The sequence below is a fragment of the Chelonia mydas genome, chromosome 6, assembly GCF_015237465.2.
Source record: "Chelonia mydas isolate rCheMyd1 chromosome 6, rCheMyd1.pri.v2, whole genome shotgun sequence".
Classification (NCBI taxonomy): Eukaryota; Metazoa; Chordata; order Testudines; family Cheloniidae; genus Chelonia; species Chelonia mydas.
Window position 1 is genome coordinate 20,331,490 of NC_051246.2, and position 20,758 is coordinate 20,352,247.

A 20,758-nucleotide genomic window follows, 5' to 3' on the forward strand; every position below is an offset into this window, starting at 1 on the left:
CTCAACAGATGGGCAAAAGACAGCACTAGTCACCACAGGAGAGCACTCTAGTGGAGATCACCATCAGCAAACAATTCCAGCCCCACCTCTTTGTGAGGGCCCCCTACAATGACAGCTGGAGCAGAGCCCCACCCTCCTCAGGAAGAAGAGCAGCAGAGCTAAGAGAAGAGACAAGAGGGAAGGAGGAAGAGGGAATCAAAAAGGGACAAATTTCAAATGCCCCCAGCGAGTCACAGATTCATAAATTCCAAGCCCAGAAGGAACCACTCTGGTCTGACTTTCTGTTTAACGTCGGCCATAGAACTTCCCTCAAAATAATTCCCATAGGAATTAGAATGGATTTTTTGGAAAAACACCCAATCTGGATTTTAAAAAAAGCCAGTTGTGGAGGATCCAGCACAACCCTTGGTGAATTGCTCCACACCCTGACTGTTAAAAACGCTCGTCTTATTTCCAGTGTGAATTGGTCTAGCTTCAGCTTGCAGCCATTGTCTGATCATAGCCTTTATCTGCTAAAGTGAAGAGCCCATTAGTAAATATTTGTTCCCTTAGGCTCATCCCTTAATCTTCTCTTTGATTGAGCTCCTGTAGTCTGTCACCAAAGGGCATGTTTTCTAATCCTTTCACCATTCATGTCGCTCTTCTGTGAACCCTCTCCAATTTATCAGCATCTGTCTCAAATTGTGGACACCAGAAATGGACACAATATTCCAGGAGCGGTTGCACCAATGCCCAGTACAGAGATTTAGAACCTCTCTACTTCTACCTGAGATTCTGCTAGGTACGGCTCCCAGGGTCACATTTGCCCCTTTGGCCATAGCATCCCACTAGGAGCTCATGGTCAGCTGATTATCCCCCATGACCCCAAGTCTTTTTCAGGGTCACTGCTTCCCAGGAGAGAGTCCCCCATTTTGTACATATAGCCTACCTTCGACACAGATGATGACTTCTTTTGACAAAATCCGCACAGAAATGCAAACACTCCCAAAGAATCTCCTCCACACCAATCCTCTCTTGGTCCTCACAGAGAGACTGCGAGATGGAGGCTTGCTGCATCAAGGCTACAGGGGTCTCCGAGGTTCCCCCTGCCCCGCATCTCTGTCCTGCCGGGCTGATGTCAAGGGAGCTCTGTGAGGTCACAGCCGCCTCACCACCTTTGCCCAATGGGCTGAGTTCCTGCCAAAGGCCTTTGGGAAGTCACTGCCACACTCACCTTTCCTTTGCAGGCCTGATGTCTGCCCCTGGCCAGCCCGGTTGGATGTTTGAGCTGCACCCTGGATCGCCCCACTTGCTCATTATTGATTCTAGGGAGCAAGCAGGCTACCCAGTAAAACAGCAGAGTCTGTTCCTCAGCCCACATTGAGTTTTCCATAGAGGCATAGGTTGTGAAACAATCTGATCTCCTAATCCGGCCTCTATTTCACGGGCAATGAAATTTCACACACTTACCACCATATTAAGCCCAATAGCTTGTAATTCAGTAAAAGGCACCTTCCAGAATGACAATCAGTTGTGATGTGAGGATACCAGGAAACAGAATCCACCTCTTCCCTGGGTAATTTGTTCCAGTGGTTAGTCTCCCTCACTGTCAAAAATGTGTGCCTTACTTCTCATTTGAATTTCTCTGGCTTCAGCTGACAGCTGTTCGTTCTTGTTGTGCCTTTCTTGGCTACATTGTAGATGGTATTCGTTTTTTTCTCTTCATGAAGCGACTTCTACACCGTAACCAAGCCACCTCTCGATCTTCTTCTATAGCTAGGGCCCTACCAATGTCACAGCAGTGAACAACGTGTCACAAATCATACATTACACCCGCCCTGTGAAATCTGATGTCCCCATCCTGCTGGGAGTCCCCCAGGCAGGAGCCCCCCAGTAGGGGCCTCCTAGCTGTTAGTCCGCTGGGCTGGGGACAGGACGTCCCCTGCATGGCTGCTCTCTGTGGGGCTATCAGAAGCACCTCCAGAGGCAGTGCAGAAGCCGGTGCACTGCAGCATCCTGGCGTTGGGCTCAGGGCTTTGGCCCTGGCAGCTTCTGACAAGGGTCCTGCTCCAACCACGTCTCTGGGTGCCCGGGCTCAGGGCTTTCATGCCCGTTCCCATTCCTACTGGCGCTCTTGATGCCTGGGCTTGGGGCTTCTGGCACCCGTGGCTGCAGCCAGGGCTGGGGCACTGGGCTCAGGGCTTTCATGACCCTCCCCATTCCTTCTGACGCTCTTGATGCCTGGGCTTGGGGCTTCTACCTGGCATCTGCAGCTGGGGCTCGGGCTTCCCTTGCAGTTCCTTCTGGGGCTCAGGTGTCCATTTTTCTGGATGCCCCCAAATTGGCCAAGGCCCTTGCTTTGATCTGCCAGGAACTAGTAGGTAGGACGCCCCAGCTGAGGTGCTCCCAGCAGCAGGGACCCACCTCCACATCTGGGAACCTCCTCTAGCTTCAGAAAGGTTGCTGGATGCTGCCCTCAGAGTCCAGGTCTGAAGGCAGCATAGATGTGAGGGTGGCAATGCTGTGACCCCCCTACAACAACCTTTGAACTCCCCCACTATCCCATTTTGGTCGGGACCCCCATGGTTGCAATACCATGAAATTTCAGATGGAAACATTCTGAATTCATGCTGCCTGAGAAATTTCCCAGCATAAGCTACCAGGATTGGGGGGAAATGAAGGAAACCAACCAAAGCCTGAGCTTGGCTGGAGAGCATTGATCCAAGTGGTGTTTGAACCTCTCCACCCCCACCTGCCTGCCTGCGGTGAACTGGACAGAGGGGCACTGATTTCTATTTGTGAACTTGCTAGAGACCATGGGCTTCAGCACAAGCCATATAGCCCATACTCTGAACTCTTGGTTAAACAGCAAAGTTGGCTTTTCAGAAACCATTTCCACCAGTGCTCTGCATCTACTTTGGATTGTGCCCAGCAGAAGCTGGTAGAGGGGAGGGGAAGGTAGAGGAGGCTGTGGAAATGTCATGGCGTCCGCACTACACCACAGACACACACACAGCAATGCATGGCATATTATCCAGGACAGCAAATTATTTGGCCATAACTTACAAAGACCTCAGTGTTGAAAGTACAATTTATCCAGAAAACAATGGGAGGGAGGGGATGGAGAGTTGCAGTAACCAGCCTGGACTTCCAAGTCTCTGGCCAGGCACATCCTCATCTCCAGGGTTTTCACTGATATCTTCTCCAAACTGGTCCTGATATAATCTGAGCTCACATCCTGGCCTTCAGGGACATTGACAGGATCTCCATTCTTCCCAGCTGCTGCATCATCCTAGTTATCCTGCCTGATAAGGGTTCAGCTAAATGGCATGTGTCATGGCAGGCTCTTTGCTGAGGGCCCTTGACAGCGCCCAATCTAGATCTGAATCAGACGGGCACATGCAGGTGCATTTCCTGACTTTTTACTGGAGTTCTGGACTCTCTCATGCTTCTACTTCAAATGTTTCCTTCTCTCTCAGCACTGAACAGCAGAATGCTCATTGACTTTTGGCTGTGCAACATACAGATGTCTAGTCCTGCTGCTCTGAAGGAAACTGTATTCACAGCTATAATCCTAGCGGATATTGATTATAATCTCGCTGGGCTCCTCTAAGTGTATTTGTGATTGGACGTGCCTCTTGCTAGGGGGATTTTCAGATTTATGGACTGCATAAAACAGAGGGAAAGATAAAGAGAAACATCAACATGTCCAGGAACTTGAACTACATTTGAAGACCATATATTGGTGTCTAACTCTCTCCTGCTGCCGGGAGATGTAACTGGTATTTTAATGATCCCCCCACACACACTTGTGCCTGACCTGAGATTCAGAGCTCTGAGGAATTCTGTACCCTCGTGTATGCAGAACAAATAAACTGTGTCTCCAATTACCCCTTACCCAATCCATTTGAATTCAAGAAAGAGAGATCTCTCTCTTGCAACAAGTTTTAATATTATGAGGCAAAGACTAAGGTGATTCATCTATTTTTCTTTCAGTTCTGATACTTGGGGAAAGCTCCAAAATCCATTCTGTCTGCCAGGAGAGAAGATTGTTTTTCTGTTCTCAAAATGCTGATGCTTTTGACCCCAAAACGTTGTCTTCATTTTCTCTCACAAAATAACTCGCAGTGAAATGGGACCAACTGCCTAAACTATCCTGAACGCTGCATGTCAGTGTTTGGGAATATCAGGATAGATCATCATCTGGTGTCAGTTGTCATGGATCCATCAGCATCAGCATCAGCAGAGCTATGTTGATTTATACCAACCGAGTATCTGGCCCATTGTGCTTTAATGAGTTAAACGAAGAGGAAAATAGTCTGTTTAAAATTACTCCTTGGTTTCAAAGAATATTGTTTAATGGAGGTGTAAGCAGAGTCAGGATGAGCTCCACCCTGATATCTGGTGGTGAGGTGTGGCAAGTTGTGGAAAAGAACTTCAGGGGCTGGTCTCATTTGCATAGGCACACCCACCCTGCCTAGAATGAGGCCCGTAGCTGCCCAAATGGTCACTTTGGCTGCTGTGGGATCCCCAGTGTCTCTGTTATTGGGGCAGGAAGAATAAATTATTACCCTGATTATGGGAATCAAGGACAGTGGAACTGTACTTGGCTTTTTGTTATGATGGAGGGACTCGCCATCAACTAAGTAGCACTCGCTAGGCAAGGGACATGGGTTCCAAAACTCTGTGAATTGAGAGAGATTGGGGACAGGTATTAATACTTGGTTGCATGGGTCTTACATGCTAATTGCACTTCCTTCTCTCTCTCTCTCCACTGTGGAATATCAGAGCTAATTTTGATTCCATCAGGAGTCTAGTTACAGACTGCTGAGCTGAATTCACTTTGGGCTAATGGTGCACCAGCACTGAGGCTCCCATACTACAAGCTGAAATCACGAAAGAGCTAAACTTACTAAGAGCTGAAATCACTGAGTGTTGTGTTAAGTAGTGGGGGAGCCTGAAGATATATGGTGGAGCTGTTTGCAGGACGGCTGGCAGAGCAGAGCAGAGCATTGCAGTTTGTGGGATGGCAATCAGAGCAGCTTCTGGAGCAGAGCAGCTGGTGGAGCACAGCAGTTTGTTGGCTGCCTAGAGCAGCTCATGGGGCGGCTGACAGAGCGGAGCCCCATGGAGAGGTGGGGCCATCAGCTTTGGACCACGTAAGGTGCCCCTAAACCCCGCCCCCCCAATCTCCACCCAGGTTGGGAGGTAAAACTCTGCAGATAAACTTTTGAACTCTGGGGCTCCTCTGACCAGGGACAGAGACTTTTGGGTTCTTGGACTTTTGGGACTTTGGGTGATTTTGGGTTGCTGGACTCAAGAACCAAGGGGAAAGGACACGCCCCAGTTTGCTTGGGGTGGGTTTTTTGCTCATGGGTTGTGTTATGAATCCTGTCAGTGGCGTTTCCCCAACATAATGCCACGTTGTTTCTCTCTGTTATTAAAAGGCTTTTTGCTACACTCAGACTATGTGCTTGCGAGAGGGGAAGTATTGCCTCTTGGAGGCGCCCAGCGGGGGTGTATATATTTGTCCCATGTCACTGGGTCGGGGCTCGAGCCGGTTTTGCATTGTGTTATTGGAATGGAACCCCTAGATACTGAACCCGGCCCTTGTTGCTGCCAACACTGACAGGCAGAAGGGTTACAGAGATTTGTTTTTTTTTTCTAAAAATGTGTTTCATTTATTTGAATATCAAACATTTTCCTTTAAAATTTCCCAGAGTGGGTTTTGTGCTGATGAAATATTCCCAGTTGACAGCCCTGGAGAGAGAAGATTGTTAAAAAAGACAGTACAGAATGGAACGGGCAGCACTGGCTTCCCCAATGCACCATTCTCTGCCCCTATGGAAGGTCTCATGTGTTTCGGGTGGATACACACTGATAATGGAATGAAATATCTCTTGCATAGTTCAGTTTTCTTCTTAGTTTGAAGTGGGAGAAAGAACAGGGACATCTGGACCCACCTAGGTTCCAAGGGAACCATCTTTCTTGATGCTGTTTGACCTGCAATTCCAACTACCAGAGTGTCTCATTGTGGCCCGTTAGGTGGAGATCAGTGGCTATTCTCTTTGAAGCTGCTTTATGACTCTGCTAAAGAAATATCTTCTGAGAAGGACAGGCTGGTCCTCCCACTGTCTCCACTCACTCATGGTAAATTATAGAGATTTATAGCCCTATATTATACATGATGATAAGATACTGCATGGTGAGCACAGGGGAGAGAGAGAGAGATGTTTTCCTTAATATTCATTAGGGTCCTTTCCTCTTGAGGTGGAAGCTTTTCCAAACTCGCTTGCTGCCTCTGCTTCCCCACTTTTGAAATTCCAAAATGCTCACCTCCTTCTATTTAAAGTAATTCTTTTTCTCTGCCATTGTCTTTCAGTTCAGTTTCTCTAAATAGCTACAGTATTAGTGTGATTCACTTAGAAATTAGATTTTTCTTTTTTACTTTACTAGCAATTTTGGCTCTTTCTACCTGAAAATGATTCTTGAATTAATTTATTTTCTATCCCACATTACATCACAGTTAAGAGGGAACACAACATTTGGAAGTGTTCTGGATATTGCGTTGTTATAACAAGGCAAAAGTTGATGATGTTTTAGGATCAGTTCTGAAACCTGGAAATGATAAAGGATATAATAACACAGTAAAATTACATTTTGTGGAAAAAATACTTTATTTTTCAATGGTCTGCTTAATATATATTTTTTTCTCTTGACGTTTTCTTGTGGTTTCCTATTATGGTGAAATGTGATTAATCCACACAGGACAATTGAAATGTGTGTGTGCGTGTGCGCACGCATGTGCATTTTAATTTTTCACATTGATAAGGTAAAGAATTCTAGAAATCGTGTACCAAAATAGACACATTGCTAGGAAATCGGGCTTCCAGATGAGTGTGACTTTATGCTTCCATTTCCCTATGGAGATTTTGATTCCTATCTTTGGTGTTTCTTTGTCTCATAGAGAAATGCAAGAACTTTGTTTTTGGTGACCTTGTTCATAACCATAGGTGGGCAAATCTGAAAAAAACTAGGAGCTGTAATAAAAAGCAACCAAAGGAGACCAGTTTGTGCAAAAGATCCATATCTCAGGAAAATGACTGAATATTCATGCAAATATATTGTTCACCATGTTTTTATTTTTTATTTGTAAGACTTTAAACAAAAATGATCTCAAAGTATTAAAGTGCTCTATTTAAAAGTCCTCCAGCAATTCCAGTTTATACCAGCTCAGGATCTGGCTCCATAACTTTACCTTTACAGAGATTTCAGGTAGGAGCCCAAGTAGAGATATGTTTGGGTGGGTCTGGCTGTATTTGCATGGGCTGAGTTGACCAGTGCGCTGCTTATGCCATTTTATTACGGATGTTGTTTCTACTCATCAGTTAAAGGCAGGTAAAGCTATCACAAACATCTTGGGATTTTAGACCCTGCTTTCCATTTCCTGACTTCGGTGCATTCAAAATCTCATATTTAATAGTTCAGTAAAAGAGGTAATGTTTTTTCCCCTTTGAGTTCATATAAATTTATAATTCTTTGTGAACTTTACTAATCCATTTGCCTTGAAGATATCCTCTTGCAGGGAGTGCAGAAGGTTCAAATACATGGCATGTTACCTTTCCTTGCTTCTCACTCTGATAGCTGTTAATATCAGATTTCATCATCTTCCCAAACAGCCTGACCCGAAGTGCACTGAAATAAATGGAAAAGTTCCCTTGGCGTCAATCTGTTTTGGATCAGACCCTCCTACAGTGAGTGGGAACACTAAATTCCTAGGAAATAGATGAAAACTGCCCTCCTCCTGCAAAAACAAACATATCTCTTTTTCATTGAATTTTCCATGGAAATTTCAGCATTTTTGCAAAAAAATAAAATAAAATAATAATAATAAATACAAATACTTATTCAGGAATCCTGGCAATGTAGGGTGAAAGGGACCTCATGTAGTCAATTTAGGCTCCCTGTGCGGGGTCAAGACCAAGTAACACCACGTTAACATCCTGATGGGTGGTTTTTTCCGACCTGCTCTGAAACACCTCCAATACTGAGGATTCCACATGTAGAACTGTCTAACTTAAATTTCAAGGGGGTAGGTGGGAATTTTGACCAGCTCTTCATAAAAGGCCTCTATTAACAGTGAGGGTGATTAACCCTTGGGACAATTTATCAAGGGTCATGGTGGATACTTCATTCATGGACAATTTTTCATTCAAGATTGGATGATTTTTTAAAAGATATGTTCTAGTTTACAATGAAAAATATTGGAAAAAAATGATGAACTGTGTTATACAAGCAATTAGACTAGATTGATGGGTTTGAATTTGTCATCTGCAAATGCCTTGGGGTCCACAGACTATATCTAAGGGGTCCTCAAAAGGTTGTTGTTACTATAGAACACTGGTTTTCAACCTGTGGTCCGTGGATTCCTAGGGGACCACAGATTATGTCTAAGATTTCAACCTCCATTCAAAATTTTTGATTGGTCCACAAATGAAAAACAAACAAACACTGGTCTAGATAATCAAAATGGTTCCTTTGGGCTTTGGAATCTATGACTAAATTAAATTTCCGTTGTTTAGGCACCTCTTAAGAGATAACAGGAGTCTCCAGTGTACATCAGATTTATTGTTGTGGTACCCATTGCTTCTATCCCCTCTTCTGCCTCTTCTTTGACACAGAGCACAGTGACAGGAGAAATGGCTCCAGGGTGACTGGCTTCATTTTCTGGAGAATAACAGACAGTCCAAAGCTGCAAAACATCCTCTTTGTGTTCTTCTTTGCCATTTAGTTCTGCCCCCTGGTGGGGAATGTCGGGAGGATTGTGCTGATTAGGGTTGACTCCCAACTCCACAGCTCCATGTACATTTTCCTCAGCAATTTGTCACTCTTAGATGTTGTCTACTCCGCTGTGATTGCCCCCAAGGCGATGGTCATTTCCCTAGCGAAGAGTAAAGACATTTCTTTCCCTGGGTGTGTGGTTCAGTTTTTCCTCTTCTCCTTCTGTGCCAACAATGAGCTTTGCCTCCTGGCTGTGATGGCATAGATCGCTTCGTGGCCATCTGCAACCCATTGCTTTATAATGTCAACATGTCCAGGAGAGTCTGCATCCATCTGGTGGCTGGCTCTTAACTATGCGCCAGTCTCAAGGCCATTGTGCCTATGTGTACTGGATTCAGTCTGTCCTTCGGCCACTCCAATGTTCTCGATCTTTTCTTCTGCGATATGAGTCAACAGGTGCCCTTGTTGCCAAGAAGGCCAATGGCATTTTGGGATGTATATGTAGGGGAATTGCCAGCAGATCGAGGGATGTGATCGTTCCCCTCTATTCGACATTGGTGAGGCCTCATCTGGAGTACTGTGTCCAGTTTTGGGCCCTGCACTACAAGAAGGATGTGGATAAATTGGAGAGAGTCCAGCGGAGGGCAACAAAAATGATTAGGGGACTGGAACACATGACTTATGAGGGGAGGCTGAGGGAACTGGGATTGTTTAGTCTTCGGAAGAGAAGAATGAGGGGGGATTTGATAGCTGCTTTCAACTACCTGAAAGGGGGTTCCAAAGAGGATGGCTCTAGACTGTTCTCAGTGGTAGCTGATGACAGAACAAGGAGTAATGGTCTTAAGTTGCAGTGGGGGAGGTTTAGGTTGGATATTAGGAAAAACTTTTTCACTAGGAGGGTGGTGAAACACTGGAATGCGTTACCTAGGGAGGTGGTGGAATCTCCTTCCTTAGAAGTTTTTAAGGTCAGGCTTGACAAAGCCCTGGCTGGGATGATTTAGTTGGGGATTGGTCCTGCTTTGAGCAGGCAGTTGGACTAGATGACCTCCTGAGGTCCCTTCCAACCCTGATACTCTATGATTCTATGATATTCGCCCACTCCAAGAAATCTCGTGTTCTGACTTTCGCATCAATAAGTTAGTGCATTTCATCTTTGCAGCCATAGAAACAATAGGCACCATTCTCATCGTCCTCATCTCCTACATTTACATCATCTTTGATATCCTGAGGATCTGCTCCGCTGCAGGAAGGCACAAAGCCTTCTCCAGCTGCGCCTCCCACCTGACTGTCATTTCCATCTTCTATGGGACCCTGATCTTTACATATTTATGACCCTCACCTGACAGCTCAGGGTCTGGCAGAAAATGGTGGCTGTGTTCTATACCTTGGTGATCCCCATGCTGAACCCCCTGTCTACAGCCTGAGGAACAAGGGCGTGAAGGATGTCCTGAGGCAGGGGCAGATTTACAGTAAAACACTGGATGCCCTGGCATGGGGCCCCTAACGACAGGGGGCCCCAGGGCCAGGCAGCTGCGGGGACAGAAGCTTGGTCCTGCCAGCTCCTGCTGCAGGCTCTTCCCCCACCGGCAGCCAAGCTTCCGCCTCCCCTGCCTCCTCCCCAAAGTGTGCCACGTCCCTGCCCCTCCGCCGCGCTTCCCCTGCCACCGAGGAGCTGTTTGCCGGTGCTCTGGGGAAAGGCGGAGGGGTGGGGCCCCAGCGTGCTCGGGGGAGGAGGTGGAGAAGAGGTGGGGCGGGGCCTTGGGGAAGGGGGTGGAATCGGGGCAGGGCAGAGCAAAGGCGGGGCCCCCTCACTCACCCGACACATAGCCCCCCCCAGCCCCCTGCTGTGAGCCACTCAGGGCAGGGGGCTGGGAGCAGCCCCACGACTCCAGCCCACACCTCCAGCCCCCTGCCCTGACTCCTGCACCCCCCACACGTACCTAGCCCCACCCTGAGCACCAAACGGGAGCTCCTACCCCCCCCCCCCCATTCCCACCTGCATCCCTCGGACCAAATGGGAGCTGCACCAGGTAAGCGCTCCACACCCCAACCTCCTTCCCCAGCCCTGAGCCCCCTGCTGCATCTTAACTCCTGGGCAGACCCTGAACCCCAACCCCCAGCCTGCTCCTGCACCCTAACTTCCTCCCAGACCCTGCACCCCCAGCCTTGAGCCCCCTCCCACACCCTAACTCCTGGCCAGACCCCGCACCCCAATGTTTTTTTGCATTTTTTTTAATAAAGCGCTCTTATCCAACGTGCTTTACAATAGTTAGCTAACGGTACAAACAACATTTGGAAAGATCATTAAGTGGTCCACTGAGACCCTCCGCGATTTTCAAGTGGTCTATGGAAAAATAAGTTAGACTACAAAAACAATCAAGGTACCTCCCTTTATTTTCATTTACTTCCTATTACTTATAGGAGGAGGATGAAGAAAAAAAGAATGAAAAACGGGCGGGGAGGGGGATTAGAGAGAATGTTCTTTTTCTTGGCTGGGTCCCGAGGGGGGCCCCAAAAATGAAGCTGAGCACAGGGCCCCACTAACTCTAAATCTGCCACTGGTATTTAGGGACCCGTATATAGGCCATCCCATGGCAGTAGTTCTAAGGTGACTTACACCAGCTGAGTGAGATATGCCCCCATGCGGAAATCCCTCTCTCTCCTTCCATCCTAAGAGGAATGGGATCAATGGATTCCCATTCCCACTTTTCTTATTTCTCTGCTGAAATGAACAGCAAACCTCTCGTTTCCACTTCTCAGCTGGGACAAGGGCTTCTGGCAGCTGCAAACAAAAACAAAAAAGTGAGAAATTCTTAAAATGAGGCAACAGAGCCCCAAATGGTGGTGGGTGGTGGGGTGTGAGCCAGCTCAGAGTTGCTGCTTATTTGATCTTAAAGAGAATTGCCCCAGAAAGATGGCAGAGAGCCCTATCCCCCCAAAATATCCTCCCAAGTTCCTTCACCCCCTTTTCTGGGGAAACTTGAGAATAATGTAGCAACCAATAGGTTAACAAAGTAAGCACAGACCAAATCCCTGATTTTTAGGACACTGAAAAGAAGAATTTTATTAAAAAAAAAAGTAAAAGAATCACACCTGCAAAAGCAGGATGGAAGATAACTTCACAGGGTAAATAAAAAGATTTAAAACACAGAGAATTCCCGTCTAACTTTGCTTCCCAGTTACAAAACAGGAATAAAATGACTTCTTAGCATAGGGAAAATTTACAGGCTAAAACAAAAGATAATCTAACTTATTTTCTTGCTATTACTTACAATTTTTGTACTTTTAGATGTATTATTTTAGGATTTTTTTAGGAGCTGGGTTACCTGCTTGGTCTCTTTCTTTGTCCCGAGAAGGAACAAAACAAAGAGAGCACAAACAAAACCTTCCCTCTCCTGCAGATTTGAAAGTATTTCCCTTCCTCCTCCCCCGGCATTGGTTCTTTTGGTTAGGTGCCAACTAGGTTAATTGAACTGATTAACCCCTTACAGGTAAGTGATTCTGTACCTCTGGCCAGGAGGGATTTTATGTTACCGCATACATAAGGCTTGTTACCCTTCCCTTTATATTTATGACAGGATGTAAGTCCCAACTCCTGCTAATATCACTGCTATTTATGTATCAAGATGATGCAAAGTCCAAACTCCATTCTGTCTGTTGCACACTATTCATATGTGGCTTGTCTTGGTTAAAGCTGCTGCACTTGGGAAGGGAAAAGTGGTGAACATGTCTTTGGAGTTCATGACATCAATATTCAGAGAAACAGGTTGCTGAAGCCAAAGGAATAAAAGGAATAAAAACCAACACAATATACATACATGGACTAAGAAGGCTTTAAATCCTACTTGCTGTGGTATGAGGGTTGGTAGAGAAATTCAGAAAGTGCTGAAGTTCAGTTTTAGCTGGAGGTGTTTTAGTTTCTTTGTATTGCACAATAAACTCTGAGCAGTTTCCTGTTCCTCTGTCTAGGGTTTTTTTTTGGATGTCTGTGTTTGAACACAAACAAGACTGAGAGAAACAGATCAAACCAGGGCCATCAGATGATGTTTGTGTGAACTTTCTGACTAACAGTAAGTCCATCACTTTCTGCATTTTCTCTTGGGATGGGCTAACTTTAATCTGAACTAGTTGTAGTTTATACATGTGGGTGGTGAGACCTGGCAGAATGGGGCCCATGGGGATGTTTACACAGCAACTGAGAGGTGTAATTCCCAGTGCAGGTAGACATATGTGCATGAGCTGTGTTTGTGCTCCTGCCTCAAAGTAGCAGCGTGGGCGGTGGCTTGAGCTAGCTACCCGGGCATGTATCCAGGAGGTCGGGCGGGATTTTACTTGCGTGTCTAGCCTGTGTTGCCCCCACACTGATATTTTTAGGCCCTAGTTCAAGTAGAGCTGAATGTCACATCTGTCTGTCTGCCCAAGATGGGACCAACACCCCGCAGTTGCTGTGTAGATGCAGCGTGTGTCAGAAATTACCACTGCTCCACCTCACCTTGCTCTGATATCCAAAATACCCATGAGGTTCTCTCAAGCTAACACTGGATCTCAGGATGCAGGGCCTGATATTCCAGGACTGTATTTTCTGGGTTTATATTTTGAAATGTTAATTAAATTAGGGTGTCCCACCTCTATTTTCAAATCCAGTTGGATGACAAATTACCATAGCCCCATCTTCCTAAAAACTCACCTGGCTTTACGAACATTAGCTAAGCTGCACCACACCCCTGTGAGTTAAATCAGTAGGATTATCTCCATTTTACAGATGTGGACACTGGCACAAAGAATCATTTGTGAGAGAGAAACACTGAGGAGTTATGAGCCCCAGTGACCTTCTCCCACCACTTCTTTCCTCTACATGGGAATAATTGTTGTTATACACGATTAATGATTAACACCAAGACTTAACATTGCATTTTAGCTTCTCTCTTGGTGCCCAGTGATGGGAAACCAAAGCAGCAGAATCAGTGACCTGCTCTTACGAGCCCTCGACAACCTTTCTCAGGAAAACTTGAAAAAATTTAAAGACAAACTATCATATTCTGACTTTGAGAGGAAAGGTACCATCCCCCGAGGTCGGCTGGAGAATGCCGACAGGATAGATACGAAGAACCTCCTGATGGAATTCTATGGTGGAGAGGCTGCAGTAGATGTGACCATAGAGGTTTTCACTCAGATCGACCTCCGAGATTCTGCTGCAAAACTCAGAGAAGAAAGAGAGAAAGGTAAGAGACATAAAGTTACTGTAAAACCTAGGAGTCTGCCCCAACAATCTCCCCAGGGAAGCAGCAGCAGGAGCAGAAGGAGAAAGAGGGTGATGGCAGGAATGACACATTCTAAATCCCAGCAGGAATCCTGGGGGATTCAGAGCAGAGATGCCCACAGTGGGCCAGATTCTTTCACCTGCTCCACTCCCTTTTCACCACTCACCTGGCACAAGGGGAGCAGAGTCAGCCTTTAACTCTCCCTCTGAGGATATCCCCAGTGTGAGGGAGCTGCCAATGGGTGTAGAGCCAACACACTGGTGCAGAGGGAGTGTCATGGACAGGGAGAGGTGGGAAGGAGGAGTAACTGAAATGCACCCCCAGCTGGGAGATCATTCCTTGGTGACCATTAGCAGCTAGTGCAAGTAAGAACAGCCCCCAGGCTGCTCTAACCTGTGCCAGAGCTGGGACAGAGAACTGAGGATCTGTAAATGGTAACTGATCACAGCAGAGTATGTTATCCCCAAACAGCTGGTTGACAACATGAGACATTCCTGGGGTTCCAGGCAGGATCTTTATTATCTCCAAGGCTATCTTTTAATTAAAGCAACAAATTCAGTGCAATACAAACAGCCAAGGAGCCAGCAGTCCTGCAGTTCCAAAGGCTCCAGATCGCTTTGCAGTGTCTCACAAAAGTGTAAGTGCCGGTGGGGAGCCACTCTTTAGTGGAGCAGTGTTAGAATCCATGTGCTCAGTGATGGAGCTAAACTCAACCCTGTTACAGTCATTCCTGTTCCACTTCCCTGCACCCCACGGTGACAGTGGAGCTCAGCTGGGTTGGTTCTGCCCGGGGTCCCTGGGATGGAACGCTCCAGGGCTGGCAGCGGGGCTCTCCCTAGAGGCCTTTGGAATTCACTCCCTCGGAGAGTCTCCCAGGGGACAGTTTAGTAGCCTCCAGAGCGCAATTCAGGGGGCAGTTACTTGCTTTAGACTTGCTTTAGAGCTCTGTCAGGCAGGGACTGTCATGTTCTGTGTACGCACAGGACCTAGTACAATGGGCCCCTGATTGGGGCTCTAGATCCTACCATAACTCAGTAATAAAATAATAATTATTGAGGGGTGGGAAAAGGGTACTTTGTTCCCCTAAGTTAGTAACAGATGCTTGGCAAAAGGAGTGGCAATATTATGCAAACATTTCTGGTTGCCTATGCAACTTTTAATCCAGTCAACATTCTATCAATAACTGAATCTAGTGAAAAGCTCGGGGCTGTTGGGGGGAGGGCGGACAGGGGTTGCCCCACGTGGAAGTTATCCCAAATGAGCAAATTCCGTCTGACTGTCCTCTGTGTCTGTCTTAGATCCCTAGGTTTTAAAGGCTCTCCTGAGCCACCTAGCCCATCCCTGAATGAAGGCAAAATTGTCCTTCCCATGGACTCTTTAGTTGTTTCACCTAATCTGTGTGAGAACATGAGTGTTTGTAAGGCATTCCCTCTCCCCACAAATGTTCCTGAATTGACTCTTTGTCCCAATGCCAATTGTTCTGTGTTTCTCTGACCACGTGGCCGGCTCATCATGTAAAGTGCAGACTAGTCATCAGTAGAACCAGGCAGGGGGAGGTCCGAGAAACTGAGCTCCCTTCACAGTATTCCCCAAACTGAACTTCGTACACTGACAGCTGGTAGCCATGCTCTCCTCGGTGATTACTTCATTAACACAGGATGCAATTGCATCATTTGGCCCCTTGCTGCCTCCGTACGGAACAGAAACGCACTTGCATTGAAATACACTGTAGCTTCTTACACTGTTATTTAAATGCAATTTCCCTTTCAGAGTTTCATCAGAGTCAAAACCCATCAGAGTTGTCGGCAAAAGGTATGTGATGGCTACCCAGGATGTTACCTAAGGACAGTGGTTCCTGCTTACTCAGCTGGATACATTCCCAGGTCTATTGCTGTGAAACAAAAAGGAATAGTTTGCATGGGAACAAAATCTGTTAAGTGCCTTTCCAGGTGACACCATTAGCACAGGGTGTCCTGCCAATTCTCCAGAACAGGGAACACCGTGAAACTGAAGTAACGCTACCTATTCCCAAAGGCCATATTGTAAAGATTTTGATGGTGACTGTGGCAATAGCCCTGGAGGTGAGGAGCATTCCCTAGGATTTAATGGGCAGCAGCCAGCATCAATCCCCCGGAAATGCCGTTGTGCTGGTGGTGCTGCTGAGGTCCAATCCTGTTCCCTTCCCAAAGGGGAGAGACAAATAGCGAAGAGAAAATGACGCTGGTCTCTGATGCTGATGTTCCCGTGCAGCTTCCCTGCTGCCGAGTTACAGGGGCAGCAAGTGTGCTGATCAGCCCCCCTGAGACCCAGCAAACTTTTACCAGTGTCGGACTAAGGCGTGACTTGGTCTCAGGCTGACAGCAGTGCTGGGGCAGATGGAGTTGTCTTGGCCAGCTGTGCCAGACTTTCCTTAGATAAAGGAAACACGGAGGGGAAGGCAAATGACAGGATTGGGGGCGGGGGGGAATGCAGGGTGACATCAGGAGCCTCAGGCTCACATCCCGGGTAGTGTTCAGGATTTAGCCAAAGGGCAGTGATATCAGTACTCCTGCCGAAACCTCACCAGTGCTGAGCAGAGCAGGACAGTTGCCCCCTGTGTCTTACATAGGACACTCCTGTTAATACACCCCAGAATATTAACCTTTTTCACAACAGCATCACACGGTTGATTCATATTCAATTTGTGATACACTATAACCCCCAAATCTTTTCAGCGATACAACTGCCTAGCCAGTTATTCCCCATTTTGTATTTGTGCATTTGATTTTTCCTTCTTAAGTGTAGTACTTTGCACTTCTCTTTATTGAATGTCATGTTGTTGATTTTTTACAAATTCTCCAATTTATAAAGGTCCTTTTGAATTCTAAACCTGTCCTCCAAAGTGCTTGTAACCCCTCCCAACTTGGTGTCATCCACAAATTGTATAAGTATATTCTCCACTCACCATCAAAGTCGTTAATGAAAATACTGACTAGTACTAGACCAAGATTGACTGTTGAGAGACCCCACTAGAATGCCCTCCCATTTGGACAGCAATCTATTGATAACTACTCTTTGAATGCATTTTTTTAATCTGTTGTGCACCCACCTTATAGTAAATTCACCTTGACCACATTTCCCTATTTTGCTTATGAGAATGTCATGTGGGACTGTGTCTCAAGCCTTATTAAAATCAAGATAAGTGATATTTATGGCTCCCCCCAATCCTGTAGGCTAATAACCCTGTCAAAGAAGGAAATTAGTTTGGTCTGGCATGATTTGTTCTTGAAAAATCCACATTGGCTATTACTTATTACCCTATTATGCTCTAAGTGCTCACATATTGAGTGTTTAATAATTTGTTCCAATATCTTTCCATGCATTGAAGTTAGGCTGCCTGGTCTATAATTCCCCAGGTTGTCTTTGTTCCATCATTAAAAAGATATTTGCCCTTCTCCAGTCCACTGGGACCTCATCCGTCCTCCATGAGTTCTCAGAGATAGTGGTTCAGAGATTGCTTCATCTAGTTCCTTAAGTATCCTAAGGTGAATTTTTAGGCCCTGCTGACTTGAATGCATCTAATGTATCTAAGTAGTCTTTACCCTGCTCGTTCCCTATTCTGGCTTTGGGGTCTTCCCTCTTGTTGTTAATAATAATTGTGCTTCCATCTGGTCACAATTAACATTTTTAGTGAACACTGAAGCAAAATAGGCATTAAACATCTCATCCTTCTAGGTATCATCCATTATTAGATCTCCTTCCCTGCTAAGCGGTGGACCTATGCTTTTCTTTGTCCTTCTCTTGCTCCTATTGTATTTGTAGAACCTTTTATTGCCTTCTATGCCCTTTGCTAGGGGTAACTCATTTTGTGCCTTACTTAGCCTTTCTGATTTTGTCCCTACATCTTTGTGCAATCCTTTTGTACTCATCTGAAGCAATTTGTCTGTCTTTCCACGCTTTGTGTCATGGTGGATTCCAGGAGGTGATGGGAATCCCAGCCATGATGGGAAAGTTCGCTCCTTCTATTTCATGTGTTCTTCTGTTCCATTTAGCGACCCCCAGACAAACTGTGTACAAAATGGGGCGGCAGCCTCATGCCATTACAACAAACTGATCAAAATACTTTGGTGATTTCAATTATAAACATTTTTCCTATTTCTAGAAACTCTTGGCTCATTGTCATGCCAACCTATGACTTTACCAGGAGCCTTGCAGACCCCTCAGTATTGTTTTTCTAGCTTAAATGATCCAGTTTGTGTCAGTTGTTTTACAAACAATTTTATATAATGGGCTGAGTGGGACTTTTATTACCTTGGGCAACTTCCAGTACACACGTGTGCAAAATGTCTTTCTGGGTCAGTACTGAGTGAATGTACTAGCCTGGTGCTGGAGGACACTCTGCTGTAGGGGCACCATGTCTTAAGCGAGGAAGGTAACTGGAGGTTCTCAATTGTGGTAATTAAAGATCCCGTGACGTTCTCTCTTGTAAACCCATGTGTCCTAACAAATTCTAGTTTATGAAGTTACATTCTTTCTACCTAAATTCCCAGTATTGTTTCAACTGCATATGATATTCTCCTCCACTTGTGACCTACCTTGCTGTGTAGTGTTGCTGTGCTCTGTCAAACAGTAGCCGGGTTTCACCAGAGGGGTGGCTGCATTTCACTGGGGATAAAGTGATGCCTACAGTCTTTACTCAAATGAATCATTTCAGTGGGAGGCCGTATTTGAGTAAGGGCTGCAGGATCTCACCCACAATTAAGTGATTTCAGGATCCTTTTTGAAGAAGGTTTCATTATAAATGTGAAGAACCATTATTGTTGTTACAGTAGGACTATTTTAAGAGATTAGTCTGAGATTAGTCTGTCTGTTTTCTGAACTTTCAGTTCAATATTTCTAATGTCTCATGTTCCTGATACAGGTTACAAGAAGAAGTATAAAGAAGATATTAAAAAGAAATACAAGCTAATAAAAGATATGAACAGTCGTTTTGGTGACAATGTGATTCTAAACAGAAGATACACAAACCTCACTATTGTAGACAGACCTCGTCAGGCAAAGGAGAGAGAACATGAAATAATGGCTGTAGGATGGAGACATGCAGAAATCATGACTGAACGAGCTAGTTCTGCAATGACACTGGCCACCCTATATAAACCTGATAAAGATGGACAAACACCACAAGTCGTTGTGCTGCTGGGAGCTGCAGGGATTGGGAAAACAATGACTGCAAGAAAGATCATGTATGATTGGGCAGCTGGGGAACTTTATAAGAAAAAGTTTGATTATGTTTTCTACATAAACTGTAGGCAAATGAACCTTCTTAATGAGCAGGGAAGTGTGGCTGACATGATTTTTAAAAATTGGCGTAATACAAATGCACCAGTTAACCACATTCTGGTGAAGCCAGAAAAACTTATGTTTATAATAGATGGGTTTGATGAACTGAGATTTTCCTTTGATCAGCCTAAAGATAATCTGTGCACTGATCCCTGGGAGAAGAAGTCAATGGAAATCATCCTGAGCAGTTTATTTAGGAGAACAGTTGTTCCTGAATCCTACCTGATGATCACTACAAGGCCAGCTGCTCTGGAGAAACTCGGGCAGTGTTTGGAGTGTTCACGTTATGCAGAGATCCTGGGGTTTTCTGAAGCTGAGAGGGAGGAATATTTCCACAAGTTCTTTGAAAATGAGAGAGAAGCAAGACAAGCTTTACGATCTGTGAAAGCAAATGAAATTCTTTTCACCATGTGCTTTGTCCCCTTCGTATGTTGGATCATCTGCACGGTTCTGAAACAAGAGCTTGAAAAAGGTGAGAATCTGACACAAACTTCAAAAACGGTCACTGGCGTGTATATGCTTTACCTTTCCAGTTTAGTCAAGCCTCTCGGCAACAATACGAAGCAACACTTACATGGAAATCTGAGGGGACTTTGCTCCTTGGCTGCTGATGGAATCTGGAAGCAAAAGATACTGTTTGAGGAAGAAGAAATCAAGAAGTTTGGCTTAGATCAAGAAAACTCTCTCCCCCTCTTTTTGAATGAGAATATTTTTCAAAAAGAAACTGACTGTGAATGTCTCTACAGCTTCATTCACTTAAGTTTTCAGGAGTTTTTCGCAGCTATGTCCTATGTCCTAGAGGAAGATGAAACAACAACAGCTTCAGGGATTCCCAAGAAAGATGTGAAAACTTTGTTAGAAAACTATGGAAACTCTAAAAATTATTTAATGTTAACAGTGCGATTCCTGTTCGGGCTCTTAAATGAAGAAAGAATGAAGGACCTGCAGAAAAAAATTGGGTGTAAATTTTCACCTAAAATTAAGGCAGATTTACTGAAGTGGGTTCAAGTAAACCAACAAACAGATTTAACCTTGCCCCGTGTTCATGAGGGGATTTATCAAAGTTATCAGCTTGAGTTGTTTCACTGTGTGTATGAGATGTATGAAGAAGATTTTGCAGTTAATGCATTGGCTCACTTCACTGAACTGAAGTTAAATCACAATAAATTTACTCAGATGGATCAAAGGGCTCTTTCATTCTGTGTAAAGCATTGTCGTAGTCTGGAGTCACTTTGTATGTATGACTGTACATTTAGCTTAGAAGACCATGAGGAAGAACTCCCTAGACGACAAAAGTGGCTACATCAGTAAGTACTATCTGAGCTGAAAAATCTGTAATTTCTTTAACAGATTAAATGTTGTTTTCCCTATGTCTTGATAACTAATAATTGGCTGAATGACCTATCTGAGAACAATTC

General features: G+C 45.2%; 1 protein-coding gene and 1 pseudogene across 4 annotated transcripts in view; both read left to right on the top strand.

The window, feature by feature from the left end:
* The first annotated feature begins 6,781 nt into the window (after positions 1-6,781).
* LOC122466172 lies at positions 6,782-10,384 on the top strand (annotated as a pseudogene).
* A 2,339-nt stretch (positions 10,385-12,723) lies between these two features.
* LOC102944481 (NACHT, LRR and PYD domains-containing protein 3) overlaps positions 12,724-20,758 on the top strand; it is a 51,353-nt gene continuing 43,318 nt past the window's right edge. For 2 of the 4 annotated variants that reach the window (XM_043549317.1, XM_043549316.1), the window contains exons 1-4: positions 12,729-12,830; positions 13,679-13,982; positions 15,792-15,833; positions 18,922-20,647. In XM_043549317.1, coding sequence (XP_043405252.1) covers positions 13,700-13,982; positions 15,792-15,833; positions 18,922-20,647 — 2,051 coding nt within the window. In that variant the 5' untranslated portion in view covers positions 12,729-12,830; positions 13,679-13,699. Of the gene's footprint in view, positions 12,831-13,678; positions 13,983-15,791; positions 15,834-18,921; positions 20,648-20,758 lie in introns of all 4 variants that reach the window. The other 2 variants (XM_007072241.3, XM_043549315.1) reach the window with 2 other exon arrangements.